Source organism: Herpailurus yagouaroundi, unplaced genomic scaffold (genome assembly GCF_014898765.1).
Source record: "Herpailurus yagouaroundi ecotype Mexico unplaced genomic scaffold, PumYag 139, whole genome shotgun sequence".
Classification (NCBI taxonomy): Eukaryota; Metazoa; Chordata; class Mammalia; order Carnivora; family Felidae; genus Herpailurus; species Herpailurus yagouaroundi.
This window is the reverse complement of record NW_024412394.1, coordinates 82,416,420-82,437,509: the sequence shown is the minus strand read 5'-3', so window position 1 is coordinate 82,437,509 and position 21,090 is coordinate 82,416,420. Positions and strand designations below refer to the sequence as shown.

Genomic DNA, 21,090 nt, shown 5'->3' with positions numbered 1-21,090 from the left:
ATACCACTGCACACTTAGTAGAATGGCCAAATCCCAAACACTGACAATGTAAAATTCTGGCAAGGATGTGAAGCAAAAAGCTCATTCATTGCTGGTGGGACATGCAAAATGGTATGGCCACTTTGGGAGACAGTTTGGCAGTTTTTTATAGAACTAAACATATGCTTATCATACAACCCAATAATCATGTTCCCTGGTATTTACCCAAAGGCACTGAAAACTTATGTCCACACAAAAACCTGCATACAGGTGTTTACAGCAGCTTTATTCATAACTGGCAAACCTAGGAAGCAACCAAGATATCCTTCAGTAGGTGAATGGATAAACTGTAGTACATCCAGACACTGGAATACTATTCAGTGCTAAAAGGAGATATGCTATCACACCATGAAAAGACAGGAAAGAACCTTAAATGCATATCACTAAGTGAAAGAAGCCAATATGAAAAGGCTATATACTGTGTGATTACAACTATATGACATTCTGGAAAAGGCAAAACCACACAGACAGTAAAAACATTACTGCTTTCCAGAGGTTGGTGGAGGTAGGGATGAATAGACAGAGCACAGAGGAATTTTACGGAAGTGAACATACTCTGCATGATACTATAATGATAGATATATGTCAATATATATTTGCCCAAACTCCTAGAATGTACCACACCAAGAGTGAACCCTAAGCTAAACAATGGACTTTGGGTAATTATATGTGTCAGTGTAGGTTCATCAATTGCAACAAATGTACCATTCTGAGGGGGAATGTTAACAATGGGAGAGGCTATGCATATGTGTGGGGGGAAGCTATATGGGAAATCTCTGTACCTTCTGTTCAGTTTTGCTGTGAACCTACAACTGCTGTAAAAAAATAAAATCACTAAAAAAACCCATATACATTAAAAACTCCAGAGGCAAAACTTGACATAGTATTTTTCCATATTTATTTAGCCTTCTTTTATATAAGTAAGAACAGTTTGAAACAGGTCACTAATAATTTTACAATTCTGCAATTACAAACAAGTAAAATCATAACATGCATAAATAATGTTCTAGATAGTACTTTAAACATTTTAAAAACAAGTTATGAATTAGTTTTGTGCTGAGCTAATGTTATGGATAGCTACTAAGTTATCAAATATTTTACTGAAAAGGCTCAGTGAATTTTAACTGTAGTAACCTTATTAATCTTTACAAGTAAAAGACAAATGCTGCTAAGAATATGAGGATCAATGGTTTTCCAACAAAGAAGGAAAACAACTATGAGAGGGTATAAACACGTATAAATTAAATCAGTTGGCTAATCATATTTTTGAAGAGTCCATAAGGCATTTGAGAATTCCTTAAATACCTTACATGTTATTATCATCATACTGTCAATTATACCATTGCAAACTCACACAGTACAACATGTTGTACATGCAGAAAATTCCTTTTCTGAAAGTGGTCATATTTAATTTCTGCAAACTTGCAACTGCTTATCCGTGTAGGTGCTCAGAGAGCTACTTAACAAAGCTGTCCTGGAAACCCTGGAAATCTAATTTTGAGAGCCTATAACCCCTACTTCCACTTTCAGTGAATAAAATGGAATGTGAACATTCATTTCAATAATAAAATAAATAATAACAGAAGCAGAACTCAAGAAAAGTACATGTGGGACTCTTGGCCTAACTGAACTCTCGCTGTCTACCTGCCTAACACTGAGTCTTAAATATTCAGTTCTACTGACAACCTGCTCTCAAAATTGTATTCCTTTCCACAGCCTCTTCTGAGAACTTTATAGCACTTAACACACTATACTACGATCACTGGTTTTGTCTTCAGATTAGCATTTGAAGAAAGACTGTCCTCTCTCACTTCTCTATTTCCTGATCCTGGCAGTGTCTGGTAAATGCTAAATGCTCAACAAATGTTTGTTAAATGAATAAATGAATATTTATTTCAGATGCTGTAACTAAATAGGCCAGATGTTGTAACTAAAAATTATAATAATTATTTCATTACATAAAACTACATTTAATATCATGCCAAAAATAAGAAAGAAAACTAATCATCACAGCCTGTTTCTAACATCAAAACTTTAATCCTTGTGTTCATTTATATTCATGCACATGGTATTATTATATGCTGGCACAACGTAGGATAAGCTTTCAGTACCTACTCTTCATTCACATTCACTATTGTTAGTGTAGATCAGCACAATTTCTAAAGATACAGGTCTCATGAAATGATAGATCAATAATGCTAACTCTGTGCTATTAAAATAAATTTTCTCACCTAAGCTTATCTATCACTACTTTCTAATCAGGATTTCTTCACGATAAAAGCTAAGCATAACCACTTTTGAATGCTACTTTTCCTTTGGTACAATAAACAAACCATAAAACAACAGTTTCTGTCCAGTTTTAATAACATTATTATAACCACTTTGTATTTCTTCCCCATTTATGCTCTTATAGGTAAAATTCTATTACAACGACTTCTCTTGGATAACCAAGTTGATTGTTCTTGTAAATTCACCATTAGTAATTATTTTATGTATATTATATAGCTTTCAATTTATTACAAAAACATTAGGCTTTCAGAAGTGAAAACCAGCACCCGAAATCTGAGTAAAACAGAATACATATACAATTCTTTCCAGCAACAAGAACAGAGCTCACTATGTAGTATGGTACTATTTGTTTTTAAATTTCGTGTGTAAAATTACAGAACTGTCAAGAAATGGTTACTTTTCCCCCCTTTATAATAATTAAGGCTCCAACAAAGTCGACAAAGTACTTTCTGTATCAGTTTATTCTTCATAAATAAATCATGATTATAATTGACTACTGGAAAAATGAAAACATTTGAACTTTTAAAAAAGAAAATAGAGCCCTCCCTGATTAACAGAACTTGTTTTAATGGGATATTATCTACAGTATCTTATACCTTAGACATGTAACCATTAAAACAAAGAAGTTAGTGACAAAGTATCCATGTAACTGTATCACAGATCTCAAGAAACATTCAAAAAAGATTTAACGCTACCCAGTAATAGCCTCTCATAAAACCCAACAAACCTTACAATGATAATTAGACTTCAAAGGGACCAAAATATTAGTTTATGTTGAGCCAAGATTAGGAAAATCTTCCACTGTTGACATTTTCATGTTCTTAGTTTTTCAATCAAACAATCAGCCTGTAATTTTGAAAACATAACATATTTTTAAATTCTAATTATTACAGCCTACATGAAATAATTCTACTGGCATCCCTATTATAATAAGTCACAGCAGAAGAGGTGGATATGACATATTCTGTTCCTAAAAATATCTTAAAAATTTTCTCAATATAATAGTTTTATAAACTATAGTAAAAGGATTCAATATTGTATATAAGTAGGCAGATTTTTATCCACATTGCATATTTGTTAAAAAGCTTCAATAAGAAAGGGAAAATAAATATAATACTGACATTTTAAAAAGTAAACTAGGTGTGCAAGAATCTTAAATGCATAATACTAAGTAAAAGAAGCCAATTTGAAAAGGCTACATACTGTATTTTTCCAGCCATAAGACATTCTACAAAAGGCTTAAAACTGTGGAGACATTAAAAAGATCAGTGGCTACACAGAGGATTTTTTAAGGCAGTGAAACTATTCTGCATTATACTATAATGGGGGATACATGTCATTACACTTTTGTCCAAACCCATAAAATATACACTACCAATAATGAACCCTAATGTAAATCACGAACTGTGGGTGATAATGATGTATCACTGTAATTTCATTGGTTATAACAAATGTATCACTGTGGTATATAGGATGTCTATAGTATGGGGGGGCAGAGGTTATATCGGAACTCAATGTACTTTCCATTCAATCTTGCTGTGAGCCTAAAACCACTCTAAAAAAAAGTAAACCAAAGTCTTCTAATTATTATTTCAAATACTTTTCTCAAACATCTTATATATCTGAAACATCATATAAGAGATTTTGAAATAAACCTTAATATCTTTCTCCTAATTTTCTTCAAAGTCTCATAATACATACTGACAGATTTAAGAAGAGTTCAGATTCACAGGATGAACCATTAACAGATCCTATAATTTACAATGTTCATTCATTTTTTTCTAACTAAAAAGTCATGTAATGAAGTATACTTAAAAACCCTACAAGAATATATTTTAATGAGTTTTTTATTATAAAAGCATGGATAGTGTAGAAAATAAAAAATACAAATAAGGAAAAACATTCCTTTTTTAATCACACTGATTTTTTTAAAGAGACCACACCAACTGCCCTGTCAAACATCCACTTTTTAAATTTTGAACACATACACACACAATACACACACACACACACACACACACACACACACACACACACACATATGTATCTTAAATTATTTTTAAATTAATCATCTGGACAAGTTAATTAGAGGGATAAGTTTGAAATATGAAGTTTCTAGAAATCATGCTTTTTAATTTCTTGTGTATCATGGCTATAATAATAATATGCATTAACTAACAGTAATTATTTTATTTGTAATTCAATGATAATTTGTATATGGCAACTACAGGTCACCTTAACATCACGGACACAATAGCAACTGGCATATTACTTAGTCAAGTGGCCTTGGAAGGACAGTCACTTATCAACTAAGGTTTGACTGTCCAGCAACAGGCCTATAATCAGCTGAATTCTATTCTACTTTTGCACTAGCAAAACAGAATTCTGCATTTTTTTAGTCTCAAAGCTTCAACCTCAGATCTGACAGGTGATGCTACTACTGCAGTCCTTTTCTAAACTAGAAAATTACAAAAATTCATTTCTATAATAATATTGATGATGATAACAAAGGCAGCAGGTAATATTTACTAGCACTATTTGCAAGGTAGTTTTAAGTGCTTTACATACAAATTACTTTATCAATCCACTTATCAACTCTACAGGTAGGCAGTATTCCTTATCGGTAGGTAACAGATAAAGAACTTGGGCCTTAAAATGTTTGTGACTTGCACATAGAACCTCAAATAACTAATGGAGCCACAATTTCAATCCAGATTGGACCCTGGATTCTAAACTATTAATGCCATGGTTCTTTTATATCATACCCACTGCCTGCAATGGAGAGACTTAGCCATAGCTTCTCTTCCTACAGATACGATAGCCTGGAAAATCCCTCAAAATAAAAATATTATTTTGCATACATTCAAGCAGTATGTTAAAAGAGATGATCAGGTCTATGAGAGCTGTAAGTGCCTAGTGTTGCCAAGAAAAGAAGATCTACAACAAAAAGGACAAATATTTTAAATACTTTTGTATGCAGCTACTACAATAGTAACACTTACTGTGATAAACCAATAGGAATTCACTTTATAAACCAATTTTGATAAGAAGCCAAGTTGATCGACAGGTGCCAGAACATGAAGGTGCAAGTGGGAAATGGAACAAAAAGGCGGCATATGGAAACCCATTCTAAAACAGAAAGGTAAGAGATACTTGGCAAATCAGTTCTACAATAGTTTAAAACTATTTTTTTTACGATAAAACACATAAACATTAAGGACATCCCAAACAGGTTACCACTCAAGTATCTTTTACTGCCTTCTTTCTATAGTTAAAAGTATTCACAATTCCTCCTCTTTTCATGAAGTTCATAGTAACAAACTCTTCATCAAGGAAGGGCTTAAAGGCATACTATGCCTCAGTAAAACCTTGATGAATTCTAATTTGGCATTGTTTTATAACCTTGGTCCTTAACGTTTTAACCTTTAATTTTCCTAAGATATGGCTCTGCAATGAATCTTTAAAAAAAAAAAAAAATTACAGGAAACTCAAGTAGAAGGGTTCCTTTATTCCAGGACATAGCCAGTAGATGGTGTGCTTTCTCCTTTAATAGTGATTTCCTTACCAACCAATATTTCAGTAATGAGATTAATTATACCATTATTTTAAAATTTTTATCATCACTCAAGTTTCTTAATAATGAAGATAACCTAATTATTCACAATTTATCTGCTTTATAAAACAGTCATAAGAGAATTCCTTGGACTACTAACAAATTTCTACTAAGAAATGTGATTCTACCTCTTAAAAATAAGTTCACAGTTTTGGAAGTCCACTTAGCAATTCTGAGTGGAGCAAGGCATACCTGTAAGAATAATCCAAGCCTAGGAATATTTGCCTGCTCAAATATTTGTGAGTCTCCATTAAAAAACAAACAAACAAACAAACAAACAAACAAAAAACTCCAGTGAGTGGAGTGTAGGAGGAAGGCATGGGAGAAGGGCTATGCTGCAGCAACAGTATAGCTGACAATGTGGAGTCAGATACACAAGACAGACTGAAAAGCTTCCACCATTACTGAGAAAAGGAGACTGGGTCTTCCCTCCATGAAACAGGAGCTCATATAATATAGAATCAACTAATCTAAAAGGTAGAAGAGGGGGCGCCTGGGTGGCGCAGTCGGTTAAGCGTCCGACTTCAGCCAGGTCACAATCTCGCGGTCCGTGAGTTCGAGCCCCGCGTCGGGCTCTGGGCTGATGGCTCAGAGCCTGGAGCCTGTTTCCGATTCTGTGTCTCCCTCTCTCTCTGCCCCTCCCCCGTTCATGCTCTGTCTCTCTCTGTCCCAAAAATAAATAAACGTTGAAAAAAAAAATTTTTTTTTTTTTAAATAAATAAATAAATAAAAGGTAGAAGAGACTCAAGGGTTCATTCAACCCTTTCATTTCAAAGATGGGGAAGCCAAAATCCAGAAAGTGGGAGACTTCCCAAGGTCCCCAAGTAAGGAAGTGGTAGAGACAGGCTTGAGACTCAGGGCTCTTGACTCTCATGGTGCCGTTCATTCTTCTAGTACACACTCCTGTGACTGGAAAGGCAATGTGCTGCTTTTGGCCAAAGGGTCTCAAATACTATCTGTTCCTTGTCATTATCACTCTTAAATGGTGCTTAACAGATTTCAGAGCGTTTTCTCACACGCCATCTTATTTGAGCCCATAGGTAGGCAGAGCAGTTGTTATCTTGGAGAGGTTAAATGTCTTCAGGTAGCACAGCCAGTACAAGCACAGTACTCAGCAAGTAGCACAGATAACATCAGAATTCAGATCTCTTTCACTTCCAGTTCTGATGTTAGACGTGATCTCTGCTACACCTGCCTTGCTACTCCTTTGGTCACACTAGGCAGTCACAAGTCTTTTAAAAAGGAAAAAACCCACTATTTAGATTAATTAAAATAATTGCCAAGTTGAGTATTTTTATTACATGCTTTTTGCTCAAACTTTGGTGAATGCCAGAGTTCAGTTCAGCAGGGAAAAAATTCACGTAGTTTCACACGACAAGTATAATAATACATTTTTAAATCATATAAAATATTTTCTAAAGAAATTCAATTTACACACAATTTTATAGAAAAACACATCTTGAACAAAGAAAGGTAGACTCAACTATTTTACCTATGCACTGCTTAAATATACTTGTCTGTCTAAACTATGAGTGGCAATCATTAGAAAATCTTGAGACATGACAGGAAGACTTATTTATTAAATTTACACTACCACTGAACAATGAATGCTTCACTCTCAGGAAAACTGCATTTAAACCAGGCTGCCTGCCACCTCTGCTCTCATTTCCCATGAAGAAACAATATTTCAGAAAAAACGATTGCATATATTGGTTTCTATCTGCAAGTACACATACCTCGCATTTTTGAAGTCAGTGAAATTATTCCTTTCAAGAATGCTTTTTCCAACAGTTACCATGTTCTCAACTATAAAACAGAAAAGAAATGACATTACACAGCAAGAGACATTACTAAGTTGTAATTAATATTAATTTTTAGGGTCCCAGTCAAAAGTTGTATCAAATGGGTAAACATTTAAACCACCTGTTTAATAGTTTTACGTTACTGAGAAGTTTGCCCATCAGCACTGAAATGAAGGTTCAACCTATCACAAAGCGTCATGTATAGGTTGACTTTGAACAGCTGTTAAGGGGTACTATCAAGTGACTACTTAGGACATCTGATCCTACTGAAGTCTAATTCAAATCATAAGGAGACCAAGTAATAAAAAAAAATACTTGAATTAAGAAAAGACACACGGGAAAACTTTGAATTTTTCTTTCAGTCAAAATTAGAGATATGATAGCACTTTGTGTCAGGCCACCTTTGACTAGCTAAATGTTTGTATAATTGTTTTGGCTGCCAAACTCTCTCTGCCTTACTGTATTTATTATCTTGGTCCTTTATGGCCTTTGGATGGAAATATGCTTCCCATGAGAAAAAAATTTGGTAACCTGCAATGTCCAAAGCACAATGCCAAGCTTTAGACCCCTTTTATTTCTGAATGGTGTAGTCAAGTATTTAGAAGAGGAAGAAATGAGAATCTACAGAAGATGGTTATCATAAAGAGGATTATAAAATTATTGCTAATTTTTCTTCTCTAAGTCAGGCTTGAGCCAGGAGGATGACAGTAGCATATCATCCAAAAAAGCTCATTACTTCAAGCAAGATTGTATCTTGTTCTCTTTTAAAATATTCCCAAGATCCGGGGCGCCTGGGTGGCGCAGTCGGTTAAGCGTCCGACTTCAGCCAGGTCACGATCTCGCGGTCCGTGAGTTCGAGCCCCGCGTCGGGCTCTGGGCTGATGGCTCAGAGCCTGGAGCCTGTTTCCGATTCTGTGTCTCCCTCTCTCTCTGCCCCTCCCCCGTTCATGCTCTGTCTCTCTCTGTCCCAAAAATAAATAAACGTTGAAAAAAAAATTTTTTTAAAAAATAAAATAAAATAAAATATTCCCAAGATCCTAGACATGGGGGTAAAGAATGTTTTTTTTTTCTTTTAATTGCTTTAAAGCAATGCTTTTAACAGTACCATATTATAAAGTGTGTAGATGTAATATATATGACAACAATAACACAAAGTGTTTCAGAGTTACATTTTTCATGAATTGCTACAATGTGAAGTCTAAGTAGACTGTGATAATTACACAATGTATATTTTAATCTCTCTAGAGCAACAATTTTTTTTAATATGAAGAGGAATACATGAAAAGGCACGAGATAAATTACAGTGGAATTATAAAATATATATATATATATATATATATATATATATATATATATATATGATCAACCACAAGAAGGAAGGAAAGAAACAGTGCAATAACAAAAAATGGGGCATAAAGCACCTGGGTGGCTCTGTTGGTTAAGGGTTCAACTCTTGATTTTGACTCAGGTCATGATCTCATAGTCATGGGATCCAGCCCCGTGGCAGGCTCCATGCTGAGTGTGGAGCCTGCTTGGAATTCTCTCTCTCTCTCTCTCTCTGCCCCTCCCCAGCTCATGCTCTCTCTCTTTCAAAATAAATACATTTTTTAAAAAATGGGACAAACAGAAAACAAATGGCAAGACAGTAGACCTAAACTGAACTGTATCAATAGTTACATTAAACATTTATGAACTAAACAATTAAAAGTCAGATTTTCACATTAAATTTAAAATATAATTATAAATAAGCAAGACCCAAGTCTATTGCTATCTTCAAGTCTTTAAATATTAATATTCAATTGGTTGAAAGTATAGAAAAAGATACCCAATGTGAACAATAAGAAAGTTAAAGTAGCTAAATTAATATCATACAAAATAGACTCAACAAGTATTCCCAGAGATCAACAGGGACATTTTACAATGATAAAAAAGGCTCAATTCATTGAGAAGGCATGACAATCATAATTATGTATTCACTTAAAATCAAACTCAAAATACATGGAGTAAAACCTATTGTCTCCTTTCCATTTCACTGTTACGTCCTCTGTCTTTCTTTATACTTGGTTTTGACTGATTCACCTTTCTAGCATCCTAAGGCAGAAACTTAGGCTATTGGTTTTAAACCTCATTTTCTAACATAAACACAGACAGCTATAAATTTCCCTGTAGGCATTGTTTTGGCAAATTCCACAAATCTTGATATGTTGGATTTTTGTTACCAATCAATTCAATATTGTTTTCTTTGACCTATTTATTTAGAAATTATTTAAAAGTATGTTAATTTAAAAATACTTAGTGCTATTCTAGATTTTATTATTTTTCTACTTTAATTCCATTGTCATCTGAGAACAGATGTTATAAGATTTCAATCATTTGAAATGTATTTAGACTTAGTTTACTGCCCAGCATATGGCCTACCTTGGTGAACATGTGGTCTCAACAAATTGTGTATTCTATAGTTAAGTGGAGTTCTATAAATATCAGTTATAATCACAGTGCTTATGACAGTGTTATTGAACTCTTCCATATGCTTATTATTTTCCCAACTTTATAAACTGTATAAAAATATTAATTGCAAGACCTTTTTTTTTTTTTTAAGTTTATTTACTTTGAGCGAGAGAGAGAGCAAGCTGGGGAGAGCCAGAGAGAGGGGGAGGGACCTAATCTCAAGCAGGCTCCACACTGCCAGCATGGAGCTCGATCTCACAAACCACAAGATCATGACCTCAGCTGAAATCCAGAGTGGGATGCTTAACAGACTGAGCAACCTAGCACCCTGAAAGAACTTTTAAACTTTTATTATGAAACTATTAAAATATAAACAAAATCAGAAAGAACAGTGTAATGAAACCTCAAACACCTACCATGCTGCTTCAAAATTGGTAACATTTTATTTGCAACAATTATAACAACTTTCAATAAAATAGAAGACATATTAGAAAAAGAAAACCAAGCATGAACATATATTTCACTGCTTAAAAACAGTATAAAAAGGAAATACTTAAGGCATGGTAGCTGTTGCTTGATACTAAATATTGCATATATATTGGCCTTTACCTGCTGGAATGAGTATGAAATATACTCATAGAACTTAAGATGAGTAAGGCATTTGGCAATATGGAGAAGAAACAATTTAAAAACGGATAATTCAGTAGTCTAAACACTAATGAAGTACACATCAAAGTTTTCCCTCAAAGATATTTCTTATTCACCTTCAAAAAAAATCTGGCCCAGGGGTGCCTAGTGACTCAGTCAGTTGAGCATCTACTTCAGCTCAAGTCATGATCTTGTAGTTCATGAGTTCAAGCCTCACATCAGTCTCTGTGCTGACAGCTCAGAGCCTGGAGCCTGCTTCAGATTCTGTATCTCTCTTTCTCTCTCTGCTGCCCCTCCCCTGCTTTCTCTCTCTCTCTCTCTCTCTCTCTCTCTCTCTCTCTTTCTCAAAAATAAATAAACATTTAAAAAAATTAAAAAACAAACAAAAAAAACACCAAAATAATCTGGCCCAATTTATCTATTTTATCAGCTACTTAATTTACTGACCAAACTAATCCCAGACCCTGTTGGCAAAGGCTATCAAAACATATATGAAGTGAACTTAGAAATGTCTTAGTAAATGATAACTGCTAACTCACAGAAATCATGAGTAGGAAAATACAGGATAATCCTACAAGGACAAGATTCAAAATCTTCTTTTCAGAAGTGAAAAATTCATTGCTAAACTTCATAACTAAATTTTGGTGTCATCTACACCAGAAGCTTACAAGGGAGGTACCAATATGGTCTCACTCCCAGGCAATATGAGCTTCTAGGCCATATCACAACTTATTTGCTTGTTATTTTTTAAATAGCATCTTCCATTTCCAGAGTCGAGAAAAGCCATCACTTAAAAAAACATAAAGAGGCATTATCTTTTAGAGATCTTAAAGATTAAATAATATGATGTCTGGAATTTCAAATCCAGTGGGAGAAGGTTAACAGATGAAAAAGACTGGCCACGAGTTAATAAATGTTGAGCTTGGGTGATGAATATATAGAGACTACATTATGTTCTTTATTTTTGTATATATTTGAAAATTTTCACAGTGGAAATTTCGAAGAGTCATAATGCTCCTTTTTCATAATACCTGCCAGACTTGTTCTCTTTTAACTGTCACGGCCATCACTGATGCCCACTGAAAACGATATAACTAAGAAGAACACTACTGTCCTCTTACCCAGTTCTATGTGATCTTTCTTTAGCTCTCTGCAGTTTCCAATATGCTTCTTTGGCACCACAAGATAATGATGAGGTGCTGCGGGTTTGATATCTTTGAAGCAAACTAGGTCTTCATTCTGAAGGAGAAAACATATCGTTTGTTAGTGGATTTTTTTTTTTTTTTAAGAGCTTCCTAATGCTGTTCTGGCATGTCTTGAATACCATAAATCTCAGTCTGATAGGGAAATAGTACTTACGTTACAACTAAGCCCACCTGGGCAATTTTGTGAATATGCATTTAGTCCACAAAGACAAGCCTTACTGCCCTTCATGACATGCTCATTTATTCCAGAAAATGAGAAGATTTATATAAAGCTAATTTCAGGAAAAAAATTATCAATGAAGTTAATTAAAACTTCATTACCAACAATGATAGAGTTTTATTTTCATTAGATATTTCTCCATCTCTACCTACCTAAGGGTCTTTCACTCTTAATATGTACTTCTAAAGTTTGACTACAGAAATATAGCAAGATTGATAAATTCTTTTTCACTTGTACAATTTTTTACAAAATATATATTCCTCAATTATAACAAGAAAATCATCTAGCATCTACAGAGATTACCTTTTTAAACATTTTTCCATAAACTGTATATAAATACATTTTTACTATATTTGCAACATTAAAAAACCTTTGAAATGCTAAAACAAACTCCAGTATATTGTACTAAGTGTCCGATCCATTATATCGGAAGGTAAATTAGCGCAATTACTGTGGAAAACAGCATGGAGTTTCCTCAAAACATTAAAAACAGAAATATCATATGGTCCACCAGTTCCACTACTGTGTATTTACCAAAAGAAAATGAAAACACTAATTCAAAAACATATATGCACCTCTGTGTTTAGTAGAGCATTATTTACAACAGCTAAGATATGCAGGCAACCCAGGAATCCATCAATAGATGAATGAATAAAGAAGATGATGTATACACACAATACATTCAGACATTAAAAAAAGGACATTTTTGACAACATGGATGCACCCAGAGGGCGTTCTTATGCTAAGAACAAATTGGTGGTTGCTAGAAGAAAGGGGGGGGGGGCAAAATAGGTGAAGGAAATTAAGAGGTACAAAGTTCCAGTTATAAAATAAGTTATGGAGATGAAAAGTACAGCATAGGGAATATACTCAATAATATAATAATGTTATATGGTGACTACACTTACCATGGTGAGCACTGGGTAATGTATAGAATTATTGAATTATTATTTTGTACAGCTGAAATTGTCATTGTGTGTCAACTACATTTCAGTAATTTTTTTTTATTTTTTTTATTTTTTAAATTTTTTTTTCAACGTTTTTATTTATTTTGGGGACAGAGAGAGACAGAGCATGAACGGGGGAGGGGTAGAGAGAGAGGGAGACACAGAATCGGAAACAGGCTCCAGGCTCCGAGCCATCAGCCCAGAGCCCGACGCGGGGCTCGAACTCACGGACCGCGAGATCGTGACCTGGCTGAAGTCGGACGCTTAACCGACTGCGCCACCCAGGCGCCCCTCAGTAATTTTTTTAAGTCAAAATTAAAATCACTATAAATCAGTATATCAACAAGTTTCCCTCAGAAAAATTCCCAGAATACACTGTTGCTCACTAGTTCTCTATTTCAAGATCAAAAATTCAATTTAATGAGGGCCTCGTATCCTTACCAGTAATCTTGGTTTCAATGAGAACAATGGTGAAAGTCCATTGTACATATTATACCATGAACCTCCTTATCAGGAGCCATACTGCTCATCACCTAAGGTTCAGGGGACTGACAAGTCAACTTTTGATAAGACCACACTTCAGAAAATGAGACTTGTCTACTTTAGTCCTCAGGAGCGCCATGATTGAAATGGAAGGCAGCAAAAACAGGGTATTATGTGTCCCTTTCCTGTCTCAAAATTTCTATAAAATGCCCACAACATCATTTTATTAAAACAGTGTTTGGGGTGCCTGGGTGGCTGAGTTGGTTAAGCGTCTGACTCTTGATTTTGGCTCAGGTCATGACCTCACAGTTCATCAGTTCGAGCCCTGTGTTGGGCTCTGCACTGATAGCATGGAACCTGCTTGGGGTTCTCTGTCTCCCTCTCTCTCTGACACACCCCTGCTCACAATCTCTCTCTCTTTCAAAAATAAACATTTAAATAATAATACTAATAATGTTTAATTATTGACTTTGTTGCTGTCCTCACTTAACGTACCTTCAACCCAGATTTGCAAAAACGAATAGGCACAACAACATGAAAATCTTGAATATTATCCAGCTTTTAAGAGTAACTTGTCTATGTATCCCTTTGAATTAGCATTTTTGTATTCTTTGGATAAATACCTAGTAGTACAATTGCTGGATCACAGGGTAGTTCTTTCTCTTTTTAACTTTTTGAGGAAACTCCATACTGCTTTTCAGAGTGGCTGCACCAGTTTACATTCCCACGAACAGTGCAAGAGCACCCCAATGTCTATAGCAGCATTATCTACAATAGCCAAATTACAGAAACAGCCCAACGGTCCACTGACTGATAAATGGATAAAGAAGACGTAGGGCGTGTGTGTGTGTATGATATATATATTATATATATAATAGAATATTACTCAGCCAAATCTTGCCATTTGCAATGACGTGGATAGAGCTAGAAACTATTATGATAAGCAAAATAAGTCAGAGAAAGACAAATACCATATCCTTTCACTCATATGTGGAATTTAAGAAACAAAACAAATGAGTAAAGGGGTAAAAGGAAGAGAGAGGCAAACCAAGGAACACATTAACTATAGAGATCAAACTGATGGTTACCAGAGAGGAGGTGGGTGAGAGGATGGGTTAAATAGGTGATGGAGATTAAGGAGGGCACTAGCTGTGATGAGCACCAGGTGATGTATGGAAGTGCTGAATCACTATATTGCATACCTGAAATTAATATTACACTGTATGCTAACTAACTGGAATTTAAATAAAATCTTTTTTTTTTTTTTTATAAAGAGTAACTTGTCGGGGCACATGGGTGACTCAGTTGGTTAAGTGTCCAACTTCAGCTCAGGTCATGATCTCACAGCTTGTGAGTTTCGAGCCCTGCATCAGGCTCTGTACTAACAGCTCAGAGCCTGGAGCCTGCTTTGGATTCTGTGTCTCCCCCTCTCTCTGCCCCTCCCCTGCTCATGCTCTCCTGTCTCAAAACTAAATAAACATTAAAAAAAAAATTTTTTTAAGTGTAATTTGTCTATAAGATGAGGCTGGGGAGGAGGGGGAAATGGTTACTTTTAAGATCCTGTAGTAAACTTAGCCTATGCAATCAATGATTGAATTAGATTTCCATCAAGCTTTCTAAAATATTGAAATTGGCCCTCTGATGTTACCCTCTCTCCCACTGCTACTACTGAACCAGCCATTATTTAGACTTTTTTTTTTTTTTTTTTTTGAGAGACAGCACAAACAGGGGAAGGACAGAGAGAGAGGGAGAGAGAGAGAATCCCAAGCAGGCTCTGCCCTGTCACTGCAGAGCCCGATGTGGGGCCCAAACTCACAAACCATGAGATCATGACCTGAGCTAATAAAATCAAGAGTCAGGCGCTTAACCAGCTGAGCCACCCAGGTGCTCCTTTTAGACTCTTCATTTTAAGAAAAACTTTCTCCTATTACAAAGATACACTGACAAAAAAGTATGAAATGATGCATGTACAAAGCTATCCTTCACAGCATGATTTGTGATAGAAAAAGAAAGAAAGAAAGAGAGAGAGAGAGAGAAAGAAAGAAAGAAAGAAAGAAAGAAAGAAAGAAAGAAAGAAGAAAATAACCCAAGGGTCCATAATTCAACTAGGAGACTGGTTGAATAAATTAAATACATACGATAAAGTAATATATAGCTATAAAAGGGAATGAGGATCTTTATATACTTATGAAATGATTGCTGAAAAGTATTTTTTTTTTTTGAGAGAGAGAGAGAGAGAGAGAGAGAGAGACAGCATGCATGCGCAGGGTAGGGACAAAAGGAGAGAGAGAATCTTAAATAGGCTCCGCACTCAGTATGCAGCCCAACGCAGGGCTCAATCCCATGATCCTGGCATTGTGACCTGAGTAGAAATCATGAATCAGAAGCTCAACCGACTAAGCCACCAGGAGTTCCTGAAATATACTTCTAAGTTAAAAAAATAAATAAATAAAGCAAGAAGCAGGAGAATTGTTAGGCCATCTCTCGTGTAAGAAAGAAGAATACAAAATTAAACATACACATACATATTCTCACAATGGAAGAAGGATAAACCAAAAATATGTTTTTTAGTTTCTTGTGAAGGAAGAGCAACAGGGTAAAGATGACAAGAGAATGGATGCTACATTTTTCCGAATGTACTTTTTACAATTTTGACTTTAAAACATGAATATTTAACATACTTTTTGGACTTAAATAGAAAAAAAAGGTAATCCCTAAAAACTGAAAACAAACAGAAACAAATAATCCTAACTGTATGCCATGTTGATAACACAACTACACAAAGAAAGATATTTCAAGTAACTCTAAAACAGAATTTTGATTCTCCATTACTGACAACCACTAAGTGAGAAGTTTTCCTTTATGCTTTCAATGCAGATCACAGCGAGCTTGTCAAGTATAGGACATGCCATGTTTATCCTTGAACTTCAAGTGAATAACACATAGTAAGCCTGAAAAACTGTTTAATAAATAAATGTGAATAAATGACAGAAGCTTAAATACAAAGATAAAGCTATCAATGCTCCCTCCTCTAATCCTGGAAAGAAAGAAAGAAGAAAGAAAAGAGAAAAGAAAAGAAAAGAAAAGAAAAGAAAAGAGAAAAGAAAAGAATAGAAAATGGTGTTGGGGCACTTGAGTGGCTCAGGTGGTTGAGTGTCTGACTTTAGCTCAGATTGTGATTTCGCGGTTCTTGAAACTGATCCTCACATCGGGCTTGCTGCTGTCAGTGCAGAGTCCACTTTGGATCTTCTGTCCACTCTCTCTCTGCCCCTACCCTGCTTGCTGTCTCTCAAAAATAAATAAACATTTAAAAAAAATTTTTAAATGATGTCATTATAATTTTTACATACTTTTCCAATAAGAGATGGACTTTCCATGATCTTTCAGTCTGTCCTTGCAAAACACCTTAAGTTGGAATTTTGGCCACTGTTTGATTTTAACAGTGTTTCTCAGCCTTTTTTCATTATCATCCCCCTAAGGAAACTTTATAGATTTTTTTTTTTTCCTAATTGCTCCCCTCCTCTGATATTTTAGAACCACAGCCATTCGGACATCCCTTTATATCCTATATGCTATGCTTGTATTTCATATATATAAATAATAAGCTTTTTGCCCCTGCCCCAGGCAAAAACATCAATTTTTAACACTTTTGAGAATGCACAGATTAGACAAACAGCTAGTCTCTCTTGACCTCATTATACCACTGAATCTAAGCAATGTAGGCTAAGCATCCACTTACATACAACAAATAAACTGCGGTGAACAGGGTAGGTAGGTACTCAACCTCCACTGCAAATACTTCTGTGTCTTTAGTACTTCAGAAATTTTAAAAAGCCAAAATCCCCAGATGGAACTCAGCTCTTGCCAATTAGATGTACTTCAGACCTAGGTGCTTTGACGAGCTAACCTGAAGCAAAGCCATCTTTCTGTTGCTTCGGCTAGTTCCAGCCGGCGAACTGGTCAGCTGTAGGACTACCCAGTTTCCTTTTTCTTCCTTTCCCCTCCCATTCCAATGTCTAGTCAACAGTTTCCTGGGAGTCAAGAGACACACAGGAGACACCCCTTGTTTTGTCGCCATGGCCTACCGGTGTGGAGCTAGCAGGTGCAGTAGAGCTCTGCCGCTGTGTTGTTGCTCAAAGAAGAGTAGAAATACGTAGGTGCTACTGGCCTTCGTTGTCCGGAGGTCAGAAATGCAAAACATCCTGCAAGAGGCGGAACAGCCGTGCACAACGAAGCAGAATCCAGCCCAAACTGCCAACAGTGCTCTCACTGGAGACACCGCTCAACAGTGGCAGTCACACTGCTTCCTCACCTCTGGGTCACACCTCAAGAGACCTCTTCCTGAAGTCTCAGCTCCAATGGCAGTCACCTTCCTGACTGTGGCACAGGAAATGGCTCCTCACGGCTCCAGTTCTGCAAATGCTGTTCTGGATGTCATTCTTGAAGGCTTTTCTAGATTTTGTTCCTTCAGCTCTTGCAACGACTTTTTTTAGCAACTAATTCCCTATATTAAATCCATTTCTGCTTTAAATAACTAGTTTTTATTTCTGCAACTGACCCCTAATATCTAAAGCAAATTAAGAAGAAATAACATTTGAAGGAACATTTCAGTACCCTGCAATCTGAGGTTTGATTTAAGAAGGGGGAGGACATCAAAGTTAAACTAGTATTTCCTCAGTGTGGTCTCAAGCAAGGTGAAAATAAACATCTAGCCTTGTGTTTCTCAACCATTTCTTCACTGTCACCCCTCAAAAGACATTCTTAAGACTTTTTTTCCTGATTCCACTGTCATGAAAGTTTAATACCGCAGATTACGCTTTTTCTGTTTATGTCCACTATGTTTATCTTTGCCTCATACAAAAAGAGTAAGATACCGTGCCCCAAAACCAACTTTTATCCCCTCAGAAGTGATATCTCCCCCACTGAGAATGTGTGGTCTAGTATTTGTTTAGTCTCTTCAGTATACAACAAGAAAACACTATATGGATGCTTATGGAGTGAGGAACTTTCTCTAGCTTTGCCAGAAAGGTTTCCCAGACTGACCCACACATTATGCTAGTACCTCCAATGATTCCAAATCAATGTTCTCCTCTGTACTTAATTATAAATCTACTCTACTTTATATAAACCCAGTAGTTTCTAAATATTTATTTCTAAAAATAAACATATATGAATTAATATAGGAATATAATGTGTATAATACAAAATACATAAGCTAAAGATTAGGTTCTCTTTTTAAAAACATAAATCTTTAACATTTAATGAGCTCTGATATATCAAATCATTCTAGATTCAATTGTAAAAAGATCTGCACCTTTTTGAGGCACTATTGTACAAGCATGTGCATCTTGCTTATGTTCTGTATTGCATGGACTAATGTCTATATTCATCGTGTGCCCCCTAGATAGGGTATAAAAGTAAAAAGTGTTTATTTGTCTAATTTCCTCTATAAAAATTCCCCAGGCTTTTCACATAATTTTCTCTGAAAATGTTCTTCACAAAGAAAAAACCCTGACCTTTGGCCAAGAAAAACAACAACAAAACCTGTGATACAAGTTTGGGCCATCCCACTCCCCCCCCCCCCAACTATTTGTAGACAAACTTTTTACACTACTAGTATCTATTATCTCCTAGTTTTCCTCAACATCGGTGCTGGAGTGTGCAAAATTTAAAAGCAGTCTCTGGGAATCTACGAAATACTGAATTCTGTGAAGTTAAGAACCTCACTTTACCTCTTGCTAGCCTAATTTTAAATTTAGTAAAATAAGGAGTGAATTTTAAATTTAGTAAAATAAGGAGTGAATGAAGGAGGAGAGCTTGGTGGTCCCTGCTGACTCTATGGATCAGCTCAAGAGGCCTACTTGGCAGACAACTGACTACTGGGTCTTCCCCCCAGTCAGCTGCTGCCTGTCTTCACTCCTTCCCCCATTCAGCACAGATGTCAAGGTCCATCACTTCAGCCCTCTGTCCAGCCATAATTTCTTACGTTTGTTCCACTGCCCTTCCGTAACACCCACAAAGCCAGACCCAACCCTGGGTTGACACAACTGACCACCTTGTCTAAAACTAGATTGGGGCTGTGGCTAGCGGGATCAAACCGAACCAAACCCACAGCTCAGCAAAATACTGCAAGCGGCAGAACCACCTCACCAAGCACAGAGCACTGTCATCAGTTGTCTCCTCCGTATTCATGCCACCCTTTAGATTACAAGAGCTGAACACTGACTATCCTTTATCCTATTCGCCAGTGAATCTCCGACACTAGGTGCTTAGAACAGATTCCAGTTCACCTTTAACGAATGCATTAATGATTACTAAAAAGATACCAGAATCTCTGGAGCTGATCCTCTCCAAAGGCTGCTTCTTCAAAGGCAAGTAGAACCGGTAGAAGAAAACGTGTAGCAGGTATCTGTGTGCAAGCATCTGAGCAAAATCTTAGTGCTCTGAAAATCTGCATACATTCCACATGTCGACACCTGTAGGAACTGTACCCTGCAGTGGAAATCTGCGCGGGTTAAGAAATAGTTTGACCTCTGCCCCGCTCCCCGCCGCCCCCAGCCTAATTCCAGTCTCACAAAGAAGCTTTCCCAATTACCATTGTCTCTTTTCCACCAGTTTGCTCCTCAGTAGCAGTAGCAGACTGCGCAGAACTTAAAAGCAGTGTCTAGAAAGGCAGGCGGTGGGGGACACGGCGGAGGAATCCCTCAATTAAAAACAGATCACAAATGCTATTTTCTGCCAAATACCTGGTATCAGCAGACAGAAGCCGAAGTGTTCGGCTTTATCACTACAATATCCTCCCTTCGGCACAGCAAGGATACTGGTGGAGACAGTCCCCACTCCGAAAGAAGCAAGTCCGTCATTAACACCACGACACCCAGCCTCCCCAATCCCGGTCCACACCTGCGAGGCCTCCCTCCTTCCCGGGAGCCTGACACGACCGCACCACGGTCCGCCACGCGAGGCCTCGGACCCGGGGCTCCCGCACCCACGCCCCGTCCGCTTCGCAGCCCACCTCACAGTCCAGGAGCTCGGTGCCCGGTTCCTGCCGCCCCGCGATCCGACAGAACACGCACTTGCTACTGTAGTCCTCGGGCTTCGACGGTCTTGAGACAACTTCGGCGGTCTTCGATGAAGACACCTTAGGTTCCGCAGTCGCCGCTGCCTCAGAGCAAGGCTCGGACCCCACGCTGTCGCACCTCTGATCCTCCGCCATCGCACCCGCTCCGGGTGGCCAAGAGCTATGACGGCTCGGGCACCACTGGCCCTGCGCAGAGTCCGCCTCCTGCACCTCCTCAGTTTTACCTGGAGGCGTCGCCCTTCGCCTGGCGCAGAGAAAGGCAGGGAGTTGGGCGCACGCGCTGATCCAGGATGACGATAGACAAAGGGCGACGCA

The 21,090-nt window shown here is 36.9% G+C and overlaps 1 protein-coding gene across 1 annotated transcript; it reads right to left on the bottom strand.

Annotated features, from left to right (window-relative positions):
• Positions 1 to 914: 914 nt before the first annotated feature.
• On the bottom strand, positions 915 to 21,043 carry HINT3 (histidine triad nucleotide binding protein 3). The gene is made up of 5 exons (XM_040474564.1): positions 20,710 to 21,043; positions 11,961 to 12,078; positions 7,678 to 7,747; positions 5,331 to 5,457; positions 915 to 3,174 (listed from the first exon to the last, which is right to left on the bottom strand). Exons 1-5 carry the CDS (start codon positions 20,908 to 20,910, stop codon positions 3,142 to 3,144), a joined length of 549 nt encoding a protein of 182 aa, XP_040330498.1. The 5' UTR covers positions 20,911 to 21,043; the 3' UTR covers positions 915 to 3,141.
• Between the last annotated feature and the right edge of the window lie 47 nt (positions 21,044 to 21,090).